This window comes from Camelina sativa, chromosome 11, assembly GCF_030686135.1.
Source record: "Camelina sativa cultivar CO46 ecotype springtype chromosome 11, ASM3068613v1".
Classification (NCBI taxonomy): Eukaryota; Viridiplantae; Streptophyta; class Magnoliopsida; order Brassicales; family Brassicaceae; genus Camelina; species Camelina sativa.
This window is the reverse complement of record NC_141890.1, coordinates 13,774,496-13,791,523: the sequence shown is the minus strand read 5'-3', so window position 1 is coordinate 13,791,523 and position 17,028 is coordinate 13,774,496. Positions and strand designations below refer to the sequence as shown.

Below are 17,028 nucleotides of genomic sequence, written 5' to 3'. Positions count from 1 at the left end.
CCTAAGCTCACAAATTCAATGTCCTTTTCGTTTTAAAATAGATAGATGTATGGTACAATACAAAAAGCATGCCAAAGATATGCTAAAGTGTGGCTTTTTGAGACATATATTCTTTCACGAATAACGAAATTTACAAAGCAAACACATAGTGATTCTGCATTCAGCTAAAGACGAAACTACAAACACTTTCAGGCTCCAGAGTTGGAGAATTAAGATTTTGGTTCTCTGAAATCTCTCCATATAGCAACTGCAGAACAAAAATGGCTTGTGTCAAAAACTATGAACAAAACAGCACAAAACATAATAATAAGATGCTTCAGTTACCAGAATGGTAAAACAAGTTATGCAAGATGGGAATAACTGCATCTTGTTGCTCAGTTATCACGGAATCAACATAAAAAGCTTCCCCCTCCAGGGAAACTGATGATGCGTCTCCCTGCCGTAACGAAAGCTCCAGATTTAGAGCGTCTAATCCTGTGTTCGCTACAATATGGCCACAGGGTAAGTTGATACATTCTTCAGATGCTCCCAAAGCCATCTGCATTATAAATCAAACGACTAATTCTGTTAAATAGTCTGTGTGGTATTGATCCTCGAAGAAAAATGAGTCAAGACATAGCTTTATAATTTTCAGTTATAATTATGGCAAAAGGCGTACCCACATCCGCTTCTTGCTTCTCCCAGTCTCTACAAAACCACCTTTTTCACCAGACTGTTGGTTCTACTCTGTTTCAGAGCTTCCATCACTATCATCTCGAGATGGAAACACATTCAAGAGTCGTACACCGCATTCTTATATCCTCGTGGAGGAAGAAAACTTAAAACTTTACATCGTTGAAAGCTAATTTAGATGGACGATCTGTAGGCTGGAACTTGAAGGAACACGAAAACAGATGATCCGTCTTACACAACTTCGGTTTTGCATCTTCAAAAAATGAGTGCCAATACTGTGTGCCATTGAACCCAACATTTACCTCCAAGTATGGATACCAATCATTGCCCTCGGCTACAACCACGACGCAAGCCTTAAATCGGAAGAATACTTGAGAAAGAGAACTCTGAGGTAAAGTGACTGTTAGGGAATCTCCATAAGCTCGATGTTGGAAATACGAAGGCACTTTCCCACCTAGTAAGTCCGCAGGCTTGAAGCATGATCGCAGGATGAGTCCACTCGCAAATACATCCAGTTTGAGATTCAGGAACTTAAAATATTTCCCATCTATTGGTCTACAAGAAAAGTGATTTCCATTGTTCCCATCACAGGGGTATCACTCAATGCCGTGACCACACCTCCACAGTCTGTAAAGTCAAGCTTCTTAAGATCTGTCAATCTGAAAATGTTTGGGCAGATGTTTCTTAACCTCTGGCAACCACGCATCGTTAGTACACGCAGCCAGGAGATATTCTCAATGCAGCAAGGAGCATAGTTCTTAGAGAAGATGACGATTGAGATGCTCGATTCTCTAATCGCCGATAAAAGCTCGGGGGCGATTGGGCGGCTTCTCTCGATCCCGTGGTCGATGAATGTTTTGATTGATCTGCCGTCGAGAGCCTTAAGAAGATGGCTGAGGAACGTCTTGCGAACATCTTCCCCACTGAAGCTTGAGAAAACGTCGTATCTCCGGCTGCCAGAAGAAGAAGCAGCCATGGAAGACCAAGAGGGAAGAGTCGAAGGTTTTTTATTTTAAGAGAAGTAAATCAGCAATACATAGTGATTAGTGTGAGTGAGAGAGTGAGAGAGTGAGAGAGAGCGAGAGAAGAGAAGAAACTTCGCCTTCCTGTACCAGTCCTTTTTAGTGAGAGAGATAAGATGAGCAATACATAGGTCTTGTTTCCCTATACTGTGATTGTGAGGATTTTAACACAAACAATAATACAGTGAAAACACTAACATACAAAACTATCTACTTTGCTAAAATACTCTCTCAGTTTTAGAGTTGTGTGGTGTGGTCTGTGGAGCTAACTGTGGAGTGAAGATTTTCATATAATGTTTTTGTTATGTACTTTTACAATTGTAATGTTAATTTAGAGTTTGGCCTACTGGCTACTGCGTCAGCAACCACTGAAGGCTGCGGTTGCGTTTGCTGCTGTTTTAGGAGCCTTTGGTTTCTTAGGGTTTCATGTACTGGTTGGAAGAATTCGTGCTTGAGAGCATCCTCTGCGCTGATTCGTCGCCTCGGGTTAACTGTCAAACATCTATCAATGAGGTCAAGGAGCGACTGTGGAATTGCTTCTAGAAACTCTCTGCGTTTTGTGTTGAGTTCGCACCATTTTCTCAAATCCATACCTTTCAAGTACCTTGACTCGTACAATTCCTGAAACAACAACACAAAACTCTTCCTAAATTCATCTCTCACGATCATCTATCTAATCACTTTGTCAGTAATTTACATTTTTAAGATATATCATGTTCTGGGAGTGAAGTATAGAAGCAATAGAACGCTAAAAGTGTTAACCCTTTCATGTGATATTTTAATCCAAATGCTGGCGGTAAAGAAGAACAGAGCATGCATATTATGTCAAACAAATGCAGCAATCAATGAATGGAGAGTTTAGAAGGGTGGCAAGATGAAATGTTACCTCAGGGAAAGAGGATTCACGGTTGTGCAGCTTGGCAACTTCCCATAATTCTTCACTGCCTCGTAGTTGTGCAATGTCCTTTACATTCCTGAAAATCCCAAGGTCGTTGTAAGACAGCAAGAAAGAAAGAAAAAAGAGTGGAATCGAGAGATGGTGTGTTCAGTCAAGTCAGATCTTAACTGTTCATGGTCACCAGTGAAAGGTGTCCTTCCCATTATGAGGTATAAGAAAGTAACTCCCGCAGACCACACGTCTATCTTAGTTCCTTGGTGCAAAGATCTAAAGCAAACCTGCACAAACCAATTCAGCCAAGAACAGCACCAGAGAATTAGCTTTCCCATCTTAGATGTGCTAATGAGTGGCTCAGGCCTACAACTTTAGTCTCAAGGAACACAAGATTTTCATATGGATTTAACTAGTATTAAAGGAAGTGAGCTATAGTTACAGTTGATGTACCTCTGGAGCTCGGAAGCCTTTGGTTCCTGAGCAAGGACCGTCTTTCTTCTGAATTACTGCCCCTAGTAAAGTCATAAAAAATATATATACATGCGGTAAAAATTAAACTCTGAAATAAAAACAAGAGTCAATGATTACACCAGAACTCACCTGCTTCAGGCCGACCGTTAGAGCGCAGTGGCATTGGGGTCAGATAAAGAAGTTCCTTCTCAGCTTTCCCAGGAAGAGCAGCTACCCGTTTTCTCATAGATGTAGGAGCTTTGGATGATACTTCATGGTTTGGAATTGGAGCAGACATTGTCTCCTGCAGAAAATCTAAAAGCGCTTTTCTTCCATGACATGGCAAAGGCTCTCTCCTCTTTTCGCCTGAAGGGTTGTTCCTTATGCTGGTCACATCTTTAGCTGAAGTTAAGCCAGACCCTTCTGCCCCTTGGCTATTGAGGATCTTTCCCACGGCTTTCATGAGCCTATTGGGCACTAAAGTTCTCTGAGAAGATTTGTTGGTCCCTCGATTTCTCGCATCAAGTGATTTAACCAATGTATGATGTTTCTTGCTGGCGGTTGGAAGATCTGAAGCTTCTTTTGATTTATCTAGAGAAGATTAAGAGAGATAGCTTTAGTTTCCATATTTATAGCCAAGTACGACAGATATGCATGAGAGGCGAAGTTTACCTGCTCTGATGTACTTCTGGTGCAAATCCTAATTAAGCCATACAGGAAAAAAAAAAAAAAAAAAAAGAGAGATTAATATCGGTGGGTGGGGACGGGAACGTAACGGTAAATATCAACATAAACGTTTGTGCTCCTCAAGTTTTTCAGTGTCTCTGTTAGACACTGACCTTAGAATTGAATATGCAGGTCTTTTCGTTACCTCAAATTCTATTGTAAGAAACACTAACCAAAAACAGTTGCTAGTAAAATTTTGGTAAGAGACGGGTGCTAAATAAAATGCTAACCATGGCAAGGTTAAAATCAATGAGATAGCCTTTATTGGTCTTCCTAGAGAAGAGGAAGTTTCCTGGCTTAACATCCCTATGAACAACACCCTTCAAGATTGCAGAAAAGAAACAATAGAACTAGTTAGTTGCGTGATTGAAATTTGAATGCTTAAAATAATTCAGTCCAAAATCTGCATTACCTGCTTATGCAGACTCGATAGAGCTTTGAACATGCAGTAGCCGTACCACTGTAGCTGATACACGTCTATTTCCCTCTTCAATAAATCAGGTCTGTCATGTGCAAGGTGCTCAAGGATGATGCAATCAGAATCTCCATTCTTGAGACAACCTTCATGCTTTATTATACAGTTTTTCCCCCTAAATGAAACAACATTTTCAGCAATTTCAGATCTGTATGTTGAAAAATGTGGTCCTTCATGCCTAATCATACTTCGTTACTTACCCAAAACGCTCTAGCATTCTGATTTCATTATTTACATAGTGCTTCTGAGCACCAGCATGAGGGCCTGCAAGGAAAACACATGAGGCAAGTCTTCCAACAAAAAACACTCATGCAGTGAAAAAATCTAGCTACATATCATTTTCTTTCCCGTACATTTAATGGCAAAATATGTTCCATCAGTTTTCCTCTTCGCCTTATAAACAATCCCGTAGCCACCTACATTTGGATTTCACCAATGATTAGTCGATAACCAGTCAAGTTGTTTCAACAAATGGGGAATGTAGATGCAAGAGTATGGAAAGACATACCTGAACCTTCTTCCTCTACAATAGTGTAAGAATCAAAATCTGGAATTGTGTTATGTCTTGACTGATCCTAAACCACAAATATGAGAACTTTTAATCTAGTGTGCATTAGTGCTAAAAGTCAGTCCCAAAGTGTTAACGTAGAAAGCTTTATATAAAGGCCACAATAAAAGTGAAATTGCAAGGGACTCACGCTAGAGGAAACAGACATGTCTACCTTCTGATCTTTATGTTGAAGAGAGTTAAAATTCTGCTTCGACTTCTGGATAGCTTTACTTTTTCTGGTGTGTTTTTTCTCAGGGGAAGAGCTGTGCGTTTTGCTGTTTCCTGGCGATTTGCATTGATTCTGAGTTTTCTGTACCAAAGATTTATCTTGATTAGCTTCTGTAGCAGAAGGCTTCAACGGTAGATCTCTGACAGGGGTGCTACAGATGTCCACAGTGCGATCTTCAGTATCCTCCACAATCTGCAAACAGGTAGTTTGTATCTCCTCCTTAGGGAAGAGATCTTTCCTGTTTTTATCATCACCGTCTTGGAATGATACTTCGTTGTCAGCAATTTGAAAATCTTCAGTTTCAAGTTGCTCGCAATATCCACCCTCCTGAGGATATGGCAAATCTTCCTTGCTTTGCTCCAAGGGACGCGTAGGATTGACATCCACTAAAGCATTGGCAACAATCTCACTACCAAAAATTTCAGTCTGCGGACCAGGCTGAGCGTTAAGATCAAAAGCCATTATTTCTCGGTTATGTGCATTTAACTTCAACGAAGCTTGGGATTCTAAAGCTATAATAGTCCCAAGCATAGATCCACCAGCAACAGTTCTGCTATCAATTACAGAGTAATTCACCTAAAGAAAAAAAAAACAAAAACAGAATAACTCAATCCCTACCTAAATGTTTGAAACTAAACTAAATCGTGAGAAACTTCATATTTATTAAGAGATTTTACTTACATCATCTTCATCCTTTCGGCTTCTTTTAAGCAATGGCATTAACTGTAGCTCTTCTTGTTCCTCATTTTCTGAAATATTTCCATAGATAAACCCATAATTGAGAATTAAGATCTCTATGTAAAGTACGACTACTAAAACCACAATAGCAGATACCAAAACACTATTTAGTACCTCTCATATGCCCAACACTAATTTGCTTTGGCCTCGGAGATCTCGGATCCATAAAACGCCTTAATTGGTCAAACAGAACATTTTCCGGCAGACCCAAAGGAAAGGCGAAACTAGCCGGAGCGGAGAGAAACTCACACGAGAGAGTCACAGTGAAGCCATCTCCAGCAAGGGAAATAGGAGAATTAGGGATCGAGCAGAGAAATTGTACGAGATTAGGAGAACCTTGGAAGTATGTACACTTTGAAGAGAGATCTATAACGGATTCTGGATTGCCACTAGAGAGTAAGAGACTACAGAGCTCAAAGGCTTGCCGATAATACCGAAGCTCGTCGTTGCCGTCTGACTCGGAGAGACCTAGAGCTATGAGCTCTCTTACGGCTGTAGAACTCTCGAGTTGACGCGGTTCCGAGTCATTGCAAATGCTGTGAATCTGAGGGTGGAGAGAGAGAGAGAGAAGCTAGGGATTTGATAATTTAAGATTTGGGGGCGCAAATGGAGAAGGAGCGGGAGAATGGCACGTGCGGTACGTGTGATGTTTGTTTCGAGTTTTTCGCACATAAATGTTCCCGCTCGTTTATATGGGCCTTATGCGTCTTTAGGCCCATATACAATGAGCTCACGGTCTCTATTTTATACGCACACCTGTAAACCAAAGTATACCAAACGTAATTCTTGAAATATTTTTTTATGAACACGGCTAATGATATTAGTGAATTCAAGTTATTTTCCCGTGATTTTTCTGGACTATGTGTAGTTAGTTGATTAATGGCGTTCGGGTGCCGCCTAGTGTGTGCTTAGACGGCTAGGTCTAGATCTCGATTCATCTTATATTCGGAAAATTTCAAACTAAAACATAAAGTAATTACAAGATTAAAAAAATGGTAATCTTGTTGTTTAATGCTTTTATAGTGGTCAGCCATTGAGGTTATAGTGTGAAAAAAAACAAGCTCAAACCTTACTTCTCAAACTAACATAATGAAACCTTTCAACCACTAGACTATTGTGAATTGATCGTAGTCTTGTAGATATATTTTAGAGCATTGCTTCTTCAAGAGGATCAACCTTGTTGCAAATTAAAACCAATTCGGTTTACAACAATATACAATGAGAAAGCTGGAGTTTGTGGTAATATAAGACAACAATCCTCGTCGATTAGACATTCAAATCAATCCTATTTTATGCATGCATGTAAGATACGAACATGATATATGTATATAATATTTATGTACGTGGGTGGGGATGGATATATAGAACATGTGCGTTTGTGATGGTATATTGTAAAGATGGATAAATAGTAAATGAGGGACACCGAGTGCTCGTGAGAGACAAAGGAAATTGTATGGGGTTAACCAAAATGTCGGTTAGTGGGTGCGGACATAATATTGGCCGTGGAGCTTTATTAGGCTGTGTGACCAAATACAACAGCAATGGTCCCTTTTTGTTTTCTGTCTTTTGTTTTGTAACATAGCATTATGCTCTTTTATCTTTTCCTATGAAAAATTTGTCATCTTTCTGATACTACTGTAAAATAACTTGATATGGTTATAATTTTCTGTTAAACTATCAAGAAAACAACATCGTTCTAGCATATCAATGGCTAACATCATTAATGACCTGTTCTAACAAATATGATATGGCCCCTTCAAAAACCAACCCGTGAATCCGATTGATCGTTCCAAGATAAGTTGTATAATATAAATTTATAAAGAATCTTTAAAAATATAAGGCATTGTAATCATAATATCCCCATTTTGCATATATATTGACTATTCTATCTGTACCTACAAAGAGATTTCACTTTGGAATTTTCATCTTTTTTTTCTTTCCAATATGTGGAGGAAACTAAATCAGCATCTCATGATACCTATCCATCGACTGATACGTATCACACAATGTATCCAACGATCTAAAAATCAAAACATATAATCTCATAATATATATCCTTATAACACAAAGAACCTTCACTTTTCTCTTTCATTCAACTCTTCATTTCACTACTACTTTCACATATCTCTCTCTATATATCACTTTACTTAAACCACCATTCAACACAAACACACATAACCATGGCCTCTTCTTCTTGTTCACATACCTTCCTCTTGCTTGCATTGTCTATGGTTTTAATTCCTTTCTCTTTAGCTCAAGCTCCCATGATGGCTCCTTCTGGCTCAATGTCCATGCCGCCTATGTCTAGCGGCGGCGGTGGAAGCATGGTCTCTCCTCCGGCGATGTCTCCGATGCCAATGATGATGACTCCACCACCTATGCCTATGACGCCACCACCCATGCCTACGATAACTCCACCACCTATGCCTATGACTCCACCACCCATGCCTATGATGACTCCACCACCCATGCCCATGGCTCCACCACCTATGCCTATGGCTTCACCACCAATGATGCCAATGACTCCATCTACCAGCCCAATGGCAGCAAGCCCAAGCCCAGTAACAGTTCCCGGTATGGCTTCCCCGCCGATGCCATCCGGAATGGAATCCGCACCTTCTCCGGGACCCACGCCGCCGGCCATGGCCTCGCCTGATTCCGGAGCTTTCAATGTTAGAAACAACGTCGTAACACTTTCGTACGTTGTTGGAGTTGTTGCAGCACACTTTCTCCTCGTTTGAGATGGTTATTGAATTGGTCAGTCTCGTGTCCTTGTAATTTTCATTTTTTTCTCACGAATTATTATTAGTGTTGGTCATTTTATCATATTTGAGTTTGTGTTTGATATGTACGATTCAGACATTTGTTTGCATTATTTGCTTAATAAGTTTATCGTCAATTCTAGTTGAAGAGAGACTTTGTATGTGATGTAAATTCTTATCTTCTATCTATATTGTCACGGAACGTTATATTCGTAATCATAGCCTCATAGGACAAATATATCATTACAAAAAGAATAACACAACATGATCAATACTACCTCTCGTACGTTGTTAGTTGATGATATCGATGTATATTAATCGCAAGAAAAGAGAGAACCAAAACACACAATCTCCCTAATGTTCAGAAATAATACTATTCTGATAAAAATAAAAATAAAATAAAACGAATGTGCTTCCTAAAAATTACAAGAGACAAACCAGAGGAAAAAACTAAAACTGCAAGCTGTCATTGGAATTCTCTATAAATTACATTTTTTTTAATATATATTTTCATTAACAGAGGCCACGTATAGAATACGTGAATAAGATTTCATTCTCATGAAAAATGAGAAAATATCAAATATGTTATATTTGAGAATGGAAGAAGGACCAAAATCTAGTATACTCTTGCAATTAAAAGTTTATTCTCGTATTCCCCTGCGAAAATAACAAACTATTTTTTTTTTTTTAAATCAAAAATGTGGTTAAAGACAAATAAACCTATATCATTTCTGTTATTTACAGATCCAACCACCTTATATCCACCTAAACCCACAAAATTCGGATAATCCAGTTGAAATCGGATCTCTCCTTTAACTACCCAACTTTTCGAATTCCTTCATTCACGACTCCACTCTCCCTCGTTCAATTCCCGTTAATTATTCTTCTCCCTCAAGTGCAACTAAGGATAACTCGATTCTGGGTAAGTTGAAATAGGTTGGGGTTTTTCGAATTTTGGTTATTTGTTTTTCAAAATCGGGTAATATGGGTTTCGATTTTCGATAATTTGGTTTTCAATTTTGGGGTTTTGTCAATTTTTTTCATGTGTTGATTCCTCAGAACGTTGAAAGTCATCAGATTTTGGGGCGTTTGTTTTATGTTCAATTTGGTTTGTGGAAAAGCTTGGAACAAACGTCTGTTTCATCAGATTATGTTCAATTCTGATGAAACAAAGTCCTCAAAACGTTTGTTTCATCAGATTATGTTCAATTTGGTTTGTGGAAGTTGAAGTTGAAATCAGTTGTTGTTTTTTTGTGTGCATGTGTGGAAGAATCATAATGGTTCGTACAAAGAACCCAAGCTATGTGGAAAAATCGAATCCCCCAGCAGATCTCGAAGAAGAAGCAACTCGTGGAGATGAATCAGAACGTGATTCTGATAAAACGGACTCAATTGAGAAGTCAAATGATAAGGATTCATCGGTAAGTATCTCTCCCTATATTGGTATAACCGTATAAGAATTCGTTCTAAAAAGTATAACTGTATAACTTGGTATAACTTAGAAAGGGTATAACTTAGAAAAACTTGGTATAACTAGATATGTGTCTTGCAGGAATCTGAGGATGAATCCGATGTAATGCAACCTTTGAGTATGTACTTTGATTACTCCCAGTATACGAAGCCTTTCAAGATGTCTGGAAAGTGTTATATTTCAGAGGCGGTAAACTTATTAGGCGGTCATCTTAAGGAAGAGGAGTTGGATTGGTTCTTAGGGCACCCACAGTTCAAGCATTTCTTCCATATGCCTAAGGATTCGAATCATAAGTTGATGGGTATGTGGATGTTGTTGCTTCGCACAGCGCATTTGGAGAAGAAAAATGAATGCTGTTTCATTGTTAATGGGACTCCCATCCGGTATTCTCTCAGAGAAATGGCAATCATTTCTGGGTTATATTGCCATCAGTATCCAAAATTCAAGGATGGTTTGGGCAGTTTAAATTTTGCTCGGAAGCAATTTAAAGGTGGACAAATAATACAGTATGGAGATGTCAAAGCGAAGCTACTTTCGATGAAGAAACCTTCAGAGGATCGTTTGAAGATGGCCGTACTGTATTTTTTATCTAGTGTCATCATAGGGAAGAAAAAGGGTGGAAAGAATGCACCCTCTGTGGAGCCTTTCTTTCTTAGAGCTGTGGATGATCTTGATTTGTGTAGAACATTCCCTTGGGGTTGAATGGCATTTGATGAGAACATGAAAGACATCTTTCATTTGATGGGACACTTTGGCGGAGTTGTGGGTCCACAGTGGGTCTTTCCTAGTTTCATCATTCCTTTGGAGGTAATTACTAGTTTTCAAAATATACAACTTAGTATAACTGGATCCAACTAAACATTGAATGTTCTTGTGTTGCGTGTAGCTTCTTGCGTTTGAATATAACTGGATCCAACTAAACATTGAATGTTCTTGTGTTGTGTGTAGCTTCTTGCGTTTGAAGCAATTCCTGTGCTAAAGAACACCTTCCGAGAAGACGTTTCTGATTCACATGCACACTGTAACTGTCCTCGGATGTGCAAGATGAAGTTTAAAGCAAGTAAGAAGAAAGGTTTTTCTTTGAAAGAAATATATGACCAACTTGGTACAACTAAGGTTAGTTATTCATATTCATTATTTATGTAAATTACTTATCAGATTCATTATTTATGTAACATTGGTTGATAGGAGATTGATAGTATGTTATGTTTGTTTATTTTGACAGGAGATTGATAGTATGTTAACTCGAACTCCTCGGGAGGCACGCCTTTTAGCCATGATCATAGATGAGGATGGTGGCTGTGATGATGCGGATGATCCAGTTGCTGATGGTTGGAGCAAACGTTTAATTGAAAAGCACAAGTCAATTTGGTTTGAAGAGCTTCACAACCTAGATGTGGCCGCCCGATCATTTGAGGCAAATCCGGTGATTGAGAATGTGGATCCGGATGATGTGGATTCGAATGATGTGGCTAAGGATGATGCGAATTCGGAGAATGATATGGTAGGAGGTAGCTTGATTCAGCTAAGAGCTAGCTTGATTCAGCTAGAAGATCTGGTGAAGAAAGGGTTTAAGGAAATCAACGAAAAATTTGATGACATGGATGCTAGGATCAAATCGGTGGAAACATATGTGAACTGGGAAAGAAATGGAGAAGGAGTTTTTCCAAGCGAGTTTGGTGCAAATGAGTGTGACGGAGTTGGTGCAAATGAGGCTATAGAGGAGGAGGATGCCGAGAAGGAGAAGGCCGAGAGGGAGAAGGCCGAGAAGGAGAAGGCTATAGAGGAGGAGAAGGCCGAGAAGGAGAAGGCCGAGAAGGAGAAGGCCGAGAAGGAGAAGGCCGAGAAGGAGAAGGCCGAGAGGGAGAAAGCCGAAAAGGAGAAGGCTGAAAAGGAGAAGGCGGAGAAGGAGAAGGCTGAGAGGGAGAAAGCCGAGAGGGAGAAGGCCGAGAGGGAGAAGGCCGAGAGGGAGAAGGCCGAGAGGGAGAAGGATCCAATGGAGAAGGATCCAATGGAGAAGAATCCAGTGGAGAAGGATCTAGTGAGATACGAGAGAAAAAAGAGAACAAGAGAAGGATCCAGTGGAGAACAACTTGGTACAAAGGTGAAGATTATAAGTAAGAAGGGGACGGGACCTTCTGTTGTCGTAAGGAGTCCTATTATAACAAGGCAGAAGCCCTCCAAAAAGTAATGAGCATGTAATCTTGTATGAGTCAGTATGTGAACTCTTTGGTTGTTTTTATGTTTTTTGTTAAGTACTCGGAATGTTTAACTAGGTACAACTCTGTTTTTTTAAGTACAACTCTATGTTTTTAAGTACAACTTGGTTGGAATGTTAAAGTCAGTATGTGAACTCTTTGTGTGTTTAAGTAGACAAAATAACGGTAGTATGTGAACTCTTTGTTTGTTTAAGCAGACAAAATAACACACAAGAACAAGACAAATTACCGGCAATCGTCAAATGGAACCAGACAAACGATCCTTAATTATACCATTACAAAGAACAAGTTTTACTTAGTTGTACTATTACTACGTAGTTGTACCATCTTCCAAGAACAAGTTCTACTTAGTTGTACCATCTTCCGAGACATACCACAAGAAGACATCCAAAAAAAACGAGAAAACAGATCTGCTTAATTTTCTTCATATCTCTGCTCCTATCCATCTTCAGCTGTCTAACTTCTTCTTCGAAGACACCCACTTGAAAATCTAATTGTTGTACTTCATCCACCAATGCCTCATCCACCCATTTAAATACATGTGTGTCGTTGACAAGCTACATGATTATCAACGAATATTAGAATATATTTACCTTTCTTTGTGCTGCATACGCACAACAGTAGTAGCGACGACAAGGGTTTGAGATCGAGTGAGAGATTATCTCAACTACTGCCGAACCACAATGACATTTTTTTTGGATGCCTGGAAACCTTACTCGATTAGAGGAATTGCCACATGAGGTCCTCGATGCTCCAGAATCGTAGCTCATTTCAAGATTTGAGAGGAACCCAGAAATCGCAAGATAGGGAGAGAAATGATTTTTTTTGTAGGAACCCAAAAATCGCAAGAGAGGGAGAGAAATGATTTTTTTTTTGACCCAGAAATCGCAAACCCGCCCTAGCATACTTGGCTTCAATTTTAATTTTTCAAAAATTGAAATTTTGTTTGGGACACATAAAAAACACGTGTAGCCGCCAATTTGCACACGTGTAGCCGCCAATTTACACATGTGTAGCCGCCAAAATGCACTAGTTGTTCCAAGTTTTCAGATTGTACCGATCTTGACAAGTTGTACAATTCCGAATTTTTTATTTTTTTTAGTTATACCATGTCAAAACCCAATAATTGTAGTTGCACACATGGTTTACGGTTAATTGAGATACATTTACACATGTTCATGCGATCATATGTTTGAAAAGATAATTTCCTAAACTTTTGTAATTATATGTGGTTTTAAACCACATATGAACCCTTAAAGTATATGGTGTTTCATGGTAAACCTTGAATATGATGAAAATTGTTATGACAATTCTTTCTTTCAATTAGTTATATAATATTTTTGTTGTTAACAAATATCATATTTTTTTTTATTTGAAAATTTATAAATAATAACTATGTTATTTTGATTTTTTTAATTATTTTTAATTATAAAATTTTAATTACAATTTTTAATTATAAATAATATATATAATTATTTTTTTCAACTAACCTAAGGAAGATAATCACAATTTAACTGAAATAAGTTTTCCCATAAAGATAAGCAAACATGTCTATCAAGATAATCCACAAAAACAAACACACACAAATTACAATAGTTGTACCGAGGAAAAAACAAGTTTTACTAAGTTCTCCAAATAAGAAACTAAGTCCGAGAACCCTCACTATCAAACCAGCTCCTACTCGAATTTTTCTTCTTCTTCCTGCGTCCATGTTCTCCGGCTGATGGAATCCTTTTTGTTGGTTTTCTTCCTCTTTTTGTGACATAAAACTTAGGAAGAACAATCTTAGCACGTACATCGTCAGAGACCATCCACATAGACATGATAGGAACTGGATATATCGTCCTCGAATACCCCAATGTCCACTGCTCCATCCAATAGTACTTACTGCACAAGTCATGCAGTTGGATCTCATTACCAGCGTTCCTTGCTGCTTCCATCGCAGCAGCAATTGCATGCACACACGGATATCTGTCAATATCAAATTATTTACAGTAGCACGTTTTCCTTCTCAGATCAACCACATAACTACTACCATCAACTCCAGTCACGCTGTATTCCAGAAAATAGCTGTTTAGTTCAGTCACTGGTAAGAGCTTTGCTTCAGAACACCTTGTGTGCATCAGTGTCTCAACAAAAGGGACTAGTTTCTGCTCTTTTGGAGTCTCTAAGGATATCTTCCTGTATTTGTTAAACCATTCAGCCACTTTACTAACAATCGCATCAATCATTGGTAATAACGGGTATGCCCTTGCAAATCGAAAGACACCATTGATAGATTCAATTGTATTAGTGGTGTCTATGTTGTATCTAGCTCCTGGAAAATAACATCGAGCCCATTTGTTCTGTCCTACATGATTATCAAGATAAGTACTTGCAGCTGGATACCTTCTGATAAAATCAGCATAGAGTTTCTCAAACTCAGGCTCTGTGTAAGCCTTAGCACATTCCATGAACTTCGTCGCAACTAAATCCCTGTTCACGTTTTTGCAGCTCAATTTAACATTCTGGGACAAATGATAAATACAATACCCATGATGAGATAACGGGTACACCGTATTTATTGACTTGATTAGGCTTTGATTTCTATCAGAACAGAAGACCAGGTCAGGACAATCTGGTACAACTGATTTCAATTTGCTGAAAAACCAGGTCCAACTTGTATCTTTCTCACCATCAACTACACCAAATGCAATCGGATAATGGTGATGATCCGGATCTTGAGCTGTAGCCACGATTAGTACTCCACCATAGACATTTTTAATACTTGTTGCATCAACAATGATCACCTTTCTCATAGCTTTGAAGCCTTCAATGCACGCTCCCAAGGCGAAGAACAAGTACTTAAACCTCTGTGCTTCATCCAATTCAACAAATGAAATTGTACCTGGGTTCATTGTCTGCAGCATGTGCATATAACAATGCACCAACTTAAAACTATCCTCTGGAGTACCGCGAAGATCATATGCAACTAGTTTTTTTCCTCTATTTGCGGTCGAGTAAGACACTTTAACACCAACTCTTGATTGAACCAAAGGGATGAGATTTTTGGGAGTTGGAGTGTCTATCAAACATGGGTAATCTTCACGCAAAACTGATGCAACTAAATGTGGTGTGCCTCTCCTTTTTCTCCTCATTGTACTTGTATCTGACCTCAAGCACGTATGCGTCTTGTTGTAAGTTCTGACCGAGAAACTGTTTGAATTCCCATTCCTCGCAGCTCGTAAAGACCACTTGCAACCCCTTTTAAATTCACAGCATTTAACCACAAACAACATAGTATCCGACTTCACAATAACAAACTCAAAACAGTTCTTGTGTGCAGCTTTTTCAACTAAATCTTTAACTGCTTGCTTGCTTTCAAATTCTTGACGTAAAGTCAAATCCAAACCATCTTCCCATTCACGATTTACAACTGGTGTGACCTCAGAACCTTCAATCATATCACAGTTATCTGTTATTGCTCGTTCTTCAGACTGTTCTTGATAAAGAACCATGTTCCCATCACTATTCTCCATCATCTCAAAACGTTCAGACGGCTCATTAGAATCAACTCCTCTACTTGAAATCAACTCCTCATTAAGTGAACAACCTACAGTCCCTCGACTTTGCTCATCCCCCTGATTTATTTCAACATCATTCACGACTTCCACATGCAAAACTTGGAATTGATCTGGATTCATTTCCAAATAACACATCAGATCATCATCATCATCATGTATGTGTATCGGTCTCTTAGGATGCACTGATTCGGGAACGTAACTCAATTTCAGCTCAGTCATAGTTTCATCAACCTTCGCATTTCTGCATATTTTCTGCACCAATGCAGAATAACTGACCTCTTCAATAGATGTCTCCATTCTAAGAGATTGATGAACTTTTTCTCTTGAAATCCATCTTAGTTCATTTTCCCTTGTTGCATAATATCCCCCGTAATCAAAAACGATGATTATCCGACGATTATTATTCATTGTGCCTGAAATAAAATAAAAAACTCACATTGGAACCTCTGTCGTGTAAATAGTATTACCAAGTTGTACCAAAATTGTATCAGTTGTACCCGTTTAAGTTGTACCAAACTATTACCAGTTGTACCCGTATCAGTTATACCTAGTCTACCAGTTGTACTACATCGACTCCACAAAATCACTATTTATTTCGGAATATTTTTACGATTCAGTTCGAATGAAGTGTTACAATCCACTTAGTATGCGACCCATTTCGACACTAATAAAAATGAGAATAAATTGAATGAGCATTCAAGGTATATATCCTAATTGCTTTAGGATGAACCTAAAGAACCCTAATTGCATTGGTAAATAAATGTATGAATATCACCTGAATCTTCTGCTTTGCTTTGCTGTTTGCTTCAATCCCAATCTTTTGCTTTCGTTTGGAATCAAATCGATTTCTATGGATTCGATTTGTATCGATTGGAAGGGGGAGAGGAACAAAAATGGGGGAGCGGGGACGAGGTCGGGAGAGAGAGGGGAGAGAGAAGGAATCCGATTGGTGGAGAAAAATTGATGGGGTCCATATGTTTTTAGGGGTATATGTTGGTCCATATGTTGGTCAACCTTTGTCAAAGGGTATTTAGAAAACATAAGGGTATTGATGAATAAACTTTTGATTGCAAGGGTATTGTAGAGTTTGGTCCATGGAAGAATATGATAGAGGGTGGGTATATAGTGAATAAATGGTAGGTAGGGAATATAGATAATAGATATGCCCCGATCGACCCTAGAGGACAGCTAGAAAGAAAGTGACATTCACATGACTGTCTTTCTCAATTGCCCATACCATTTTTCAATGTGTATTTAGT

The 17,028-nt window shown here is 38.8% G+C and overlaps 5 protein-coding genes and 1 pseudogene across 11 annotated transcripts; 3 read left to right on the top strand and 3 right to left on the bottom strand.

The window, feature by feature from the left end:
• Positions 1–80: 80 nt before the first annotated feature.
• On the bottom strand, positions 81–1,648 carry LOC109127201 (protein SUPPRESSOR OF npr1-1, CONSTITUTIVE 1-like). Its single transcript, XM_087472401.1, is given in 6 exon segments — positions 81–247; positions 325–538; positions 659–674; positions 726–823; positions 825–1,269; positions 1,362–1,648. Coding segments are annotated over 6 exon segments (1,098 nt in total). The 3' UTR covers positions 81–209.
• A 318-nt stretch (positions 1,649–1,966) lies between these two features.
• Positions 1,967–6,411, bottom strand: LOC104723409 (uncharacterized). 7 transcript variants are annotated; one of them, XM_019232480.2, is made up of 14 exons: positions 5,869–6,411; positions 5,698–5,765; positions 4,960–5,592; positions 4,746–4,812; positions 4,591–4,653; positions 4,438–4,501; positions 4,175–4,352; positions 3,993–4,082; positions 3,709–3,736; positions 3,187–3,627; positions 3,037–3,098; positions 2,761–2,870; positions 2,581–2,668; positions 1,967–2,315 (listed from the first exon to the last, which is right to left on the bottom strand). In XM_019232480.2, the coding sequence occupies exons 1-14, from the start codon at positions 5,918–5,920 to the stop codon at positions 2,007–2,009; spliced, it is 2,253 nt and encodes a 750-aa protein (XP_019088025.1). In that variant the 5' UTR covers positions 5,921–6,411; the 3' UTR covers positions 1,967–2,006. The 7 variants fall into 7 exon arrangements, with proteins under 7 accessions (XP_019088025.1, XP_019088026.1, XP_087331342.1 ...); XM_019232481.2 differs by having other exon boundaries at positions 4,746–4,806; positions 5,869–6,399; XM_087475216.1 differs by having other exon boundaries at positions 3,037–3,092; positions 5,869–6,397.
• Positions 6,412–7,934: 1,523 nt separating this feature from the next.
• On the top strand, positions 7,935–8,732 carry LOC104723407 (uncharacterized). The gene has a single exon (XM_010441774.3). It carries the CDS (start codon positions 7,935–7,937, stop codon positions 8,493–8,495), a length of 561 nt encoding a protein of 186 aa, XP_010440076.1. The 3' UTR covers positions 8,496–8,732.
• Positions 8,733–8,932: 200 nt separating this feature from the next.
• LOC147933943 (uncharacterized protein At3g43530-like) lies at positions 8,933–12,342 on the top strand. The gene is made up of 4 exons (XM_087475211.1): positions 8,933–9,937; positions 10,069–10,794; positions 10,936–11,103; positions 11,213–12,342. The coding sequence occupies exons 2-4, from the start codon at positions 10,690–10,692 to the stop codon at positions 12,176–12,178; spliced, it is 1,239 nt and encodes a 412-aa protein (XP_087331337.1). The 5' UTR covers positions 8,933–9,937; positions 10,069–10,689; the 3' UTR covers positions 12,179–12,342.
• Positions 9,794–10,689, top strand: LOC104727974 (uncharacterized protein At3g43530-like). The gene is made up of 2 exons (XM_087472400.1): positions 9,794–9,937; positions 10,069–10,689. Exons 1-2 carry the CDS (start codon positions 9,794–9,796, stop codon positions 10,687–10,689), a joined length of 765 nt encoding a protein of 254 aa, XP_087328526.1.
• Positions 12,343–13,761: 1,419 nt separating the features above from the next.
• On the bottom strand, positions 13,762–16,016 carry LOC147933942 (uncharacterized; annotated as a pseudogene).
• Positions 16,017–17,028: the final 1,012 nt, after the last annotated feature.

Coding starts and splice junctions, on each gene's coding strand:
- LOC104723409 (XM_087475213.1), bottom strand. CDS start 5,920: ATGGATCCGAGATCTCCGAGGCCAAAGCAAATTAGTGTTGGGCATATG. Junction 4,813..4,935: donor ACATGTCTGTTTCCTCTAGC/GTGAGTCCCTTG, acceptor TTTGTGGTTTAG/GATCAGTCAAGACATAACAC. Junction 4,353..4,437: donor AGAATGCTAGAGCGTTTTGG/GTAAGTAACGAA, acceptor TGTTTCATTTAG/GGGGAAAAACTGTATAATAA.
- LOC147933943 (XM_087475211.1), top strand. CDS start 10,690: ATGGCATTTGATGAGAACATGAAAGACATCTTTCATTTGATGGGACAC. Junction 10,795..10,935: donor GTTTCATCATTCCTTTGGAG/GTAATTACTAGT, acceptor TGTTGTGTGTAG/CTTCTTGCGTTTGAAGCAAT. Junction 11,104..11,212: donor ACCAACTTGGTACAACTAAG/GTTAGTTATTCA, acceptor TTATTTTGACAG/GAGATTGATAGTATGTTAAC.
- LOC104727974 (XM_087472400.1), top strand. CDS start 9,794: ATGGTTCGTACAAAGAACCCAAGCTATGTGGAAAAATCGAATCCCCCA. Junction 9,938..10,068: donor CAAATGATAAGGATTCATCG/GTAAGTATCTCT, acceptor TGTGTCTTGCAG/GAATCTGAGGATGAATCCGA.
- LOC104723407 (XM_010441774.3), top strand. CDS start 7,935: ATGGCCTCTTCTTCTTGTTCACATACCTTCCTCTTGCTTGCATTGTCT.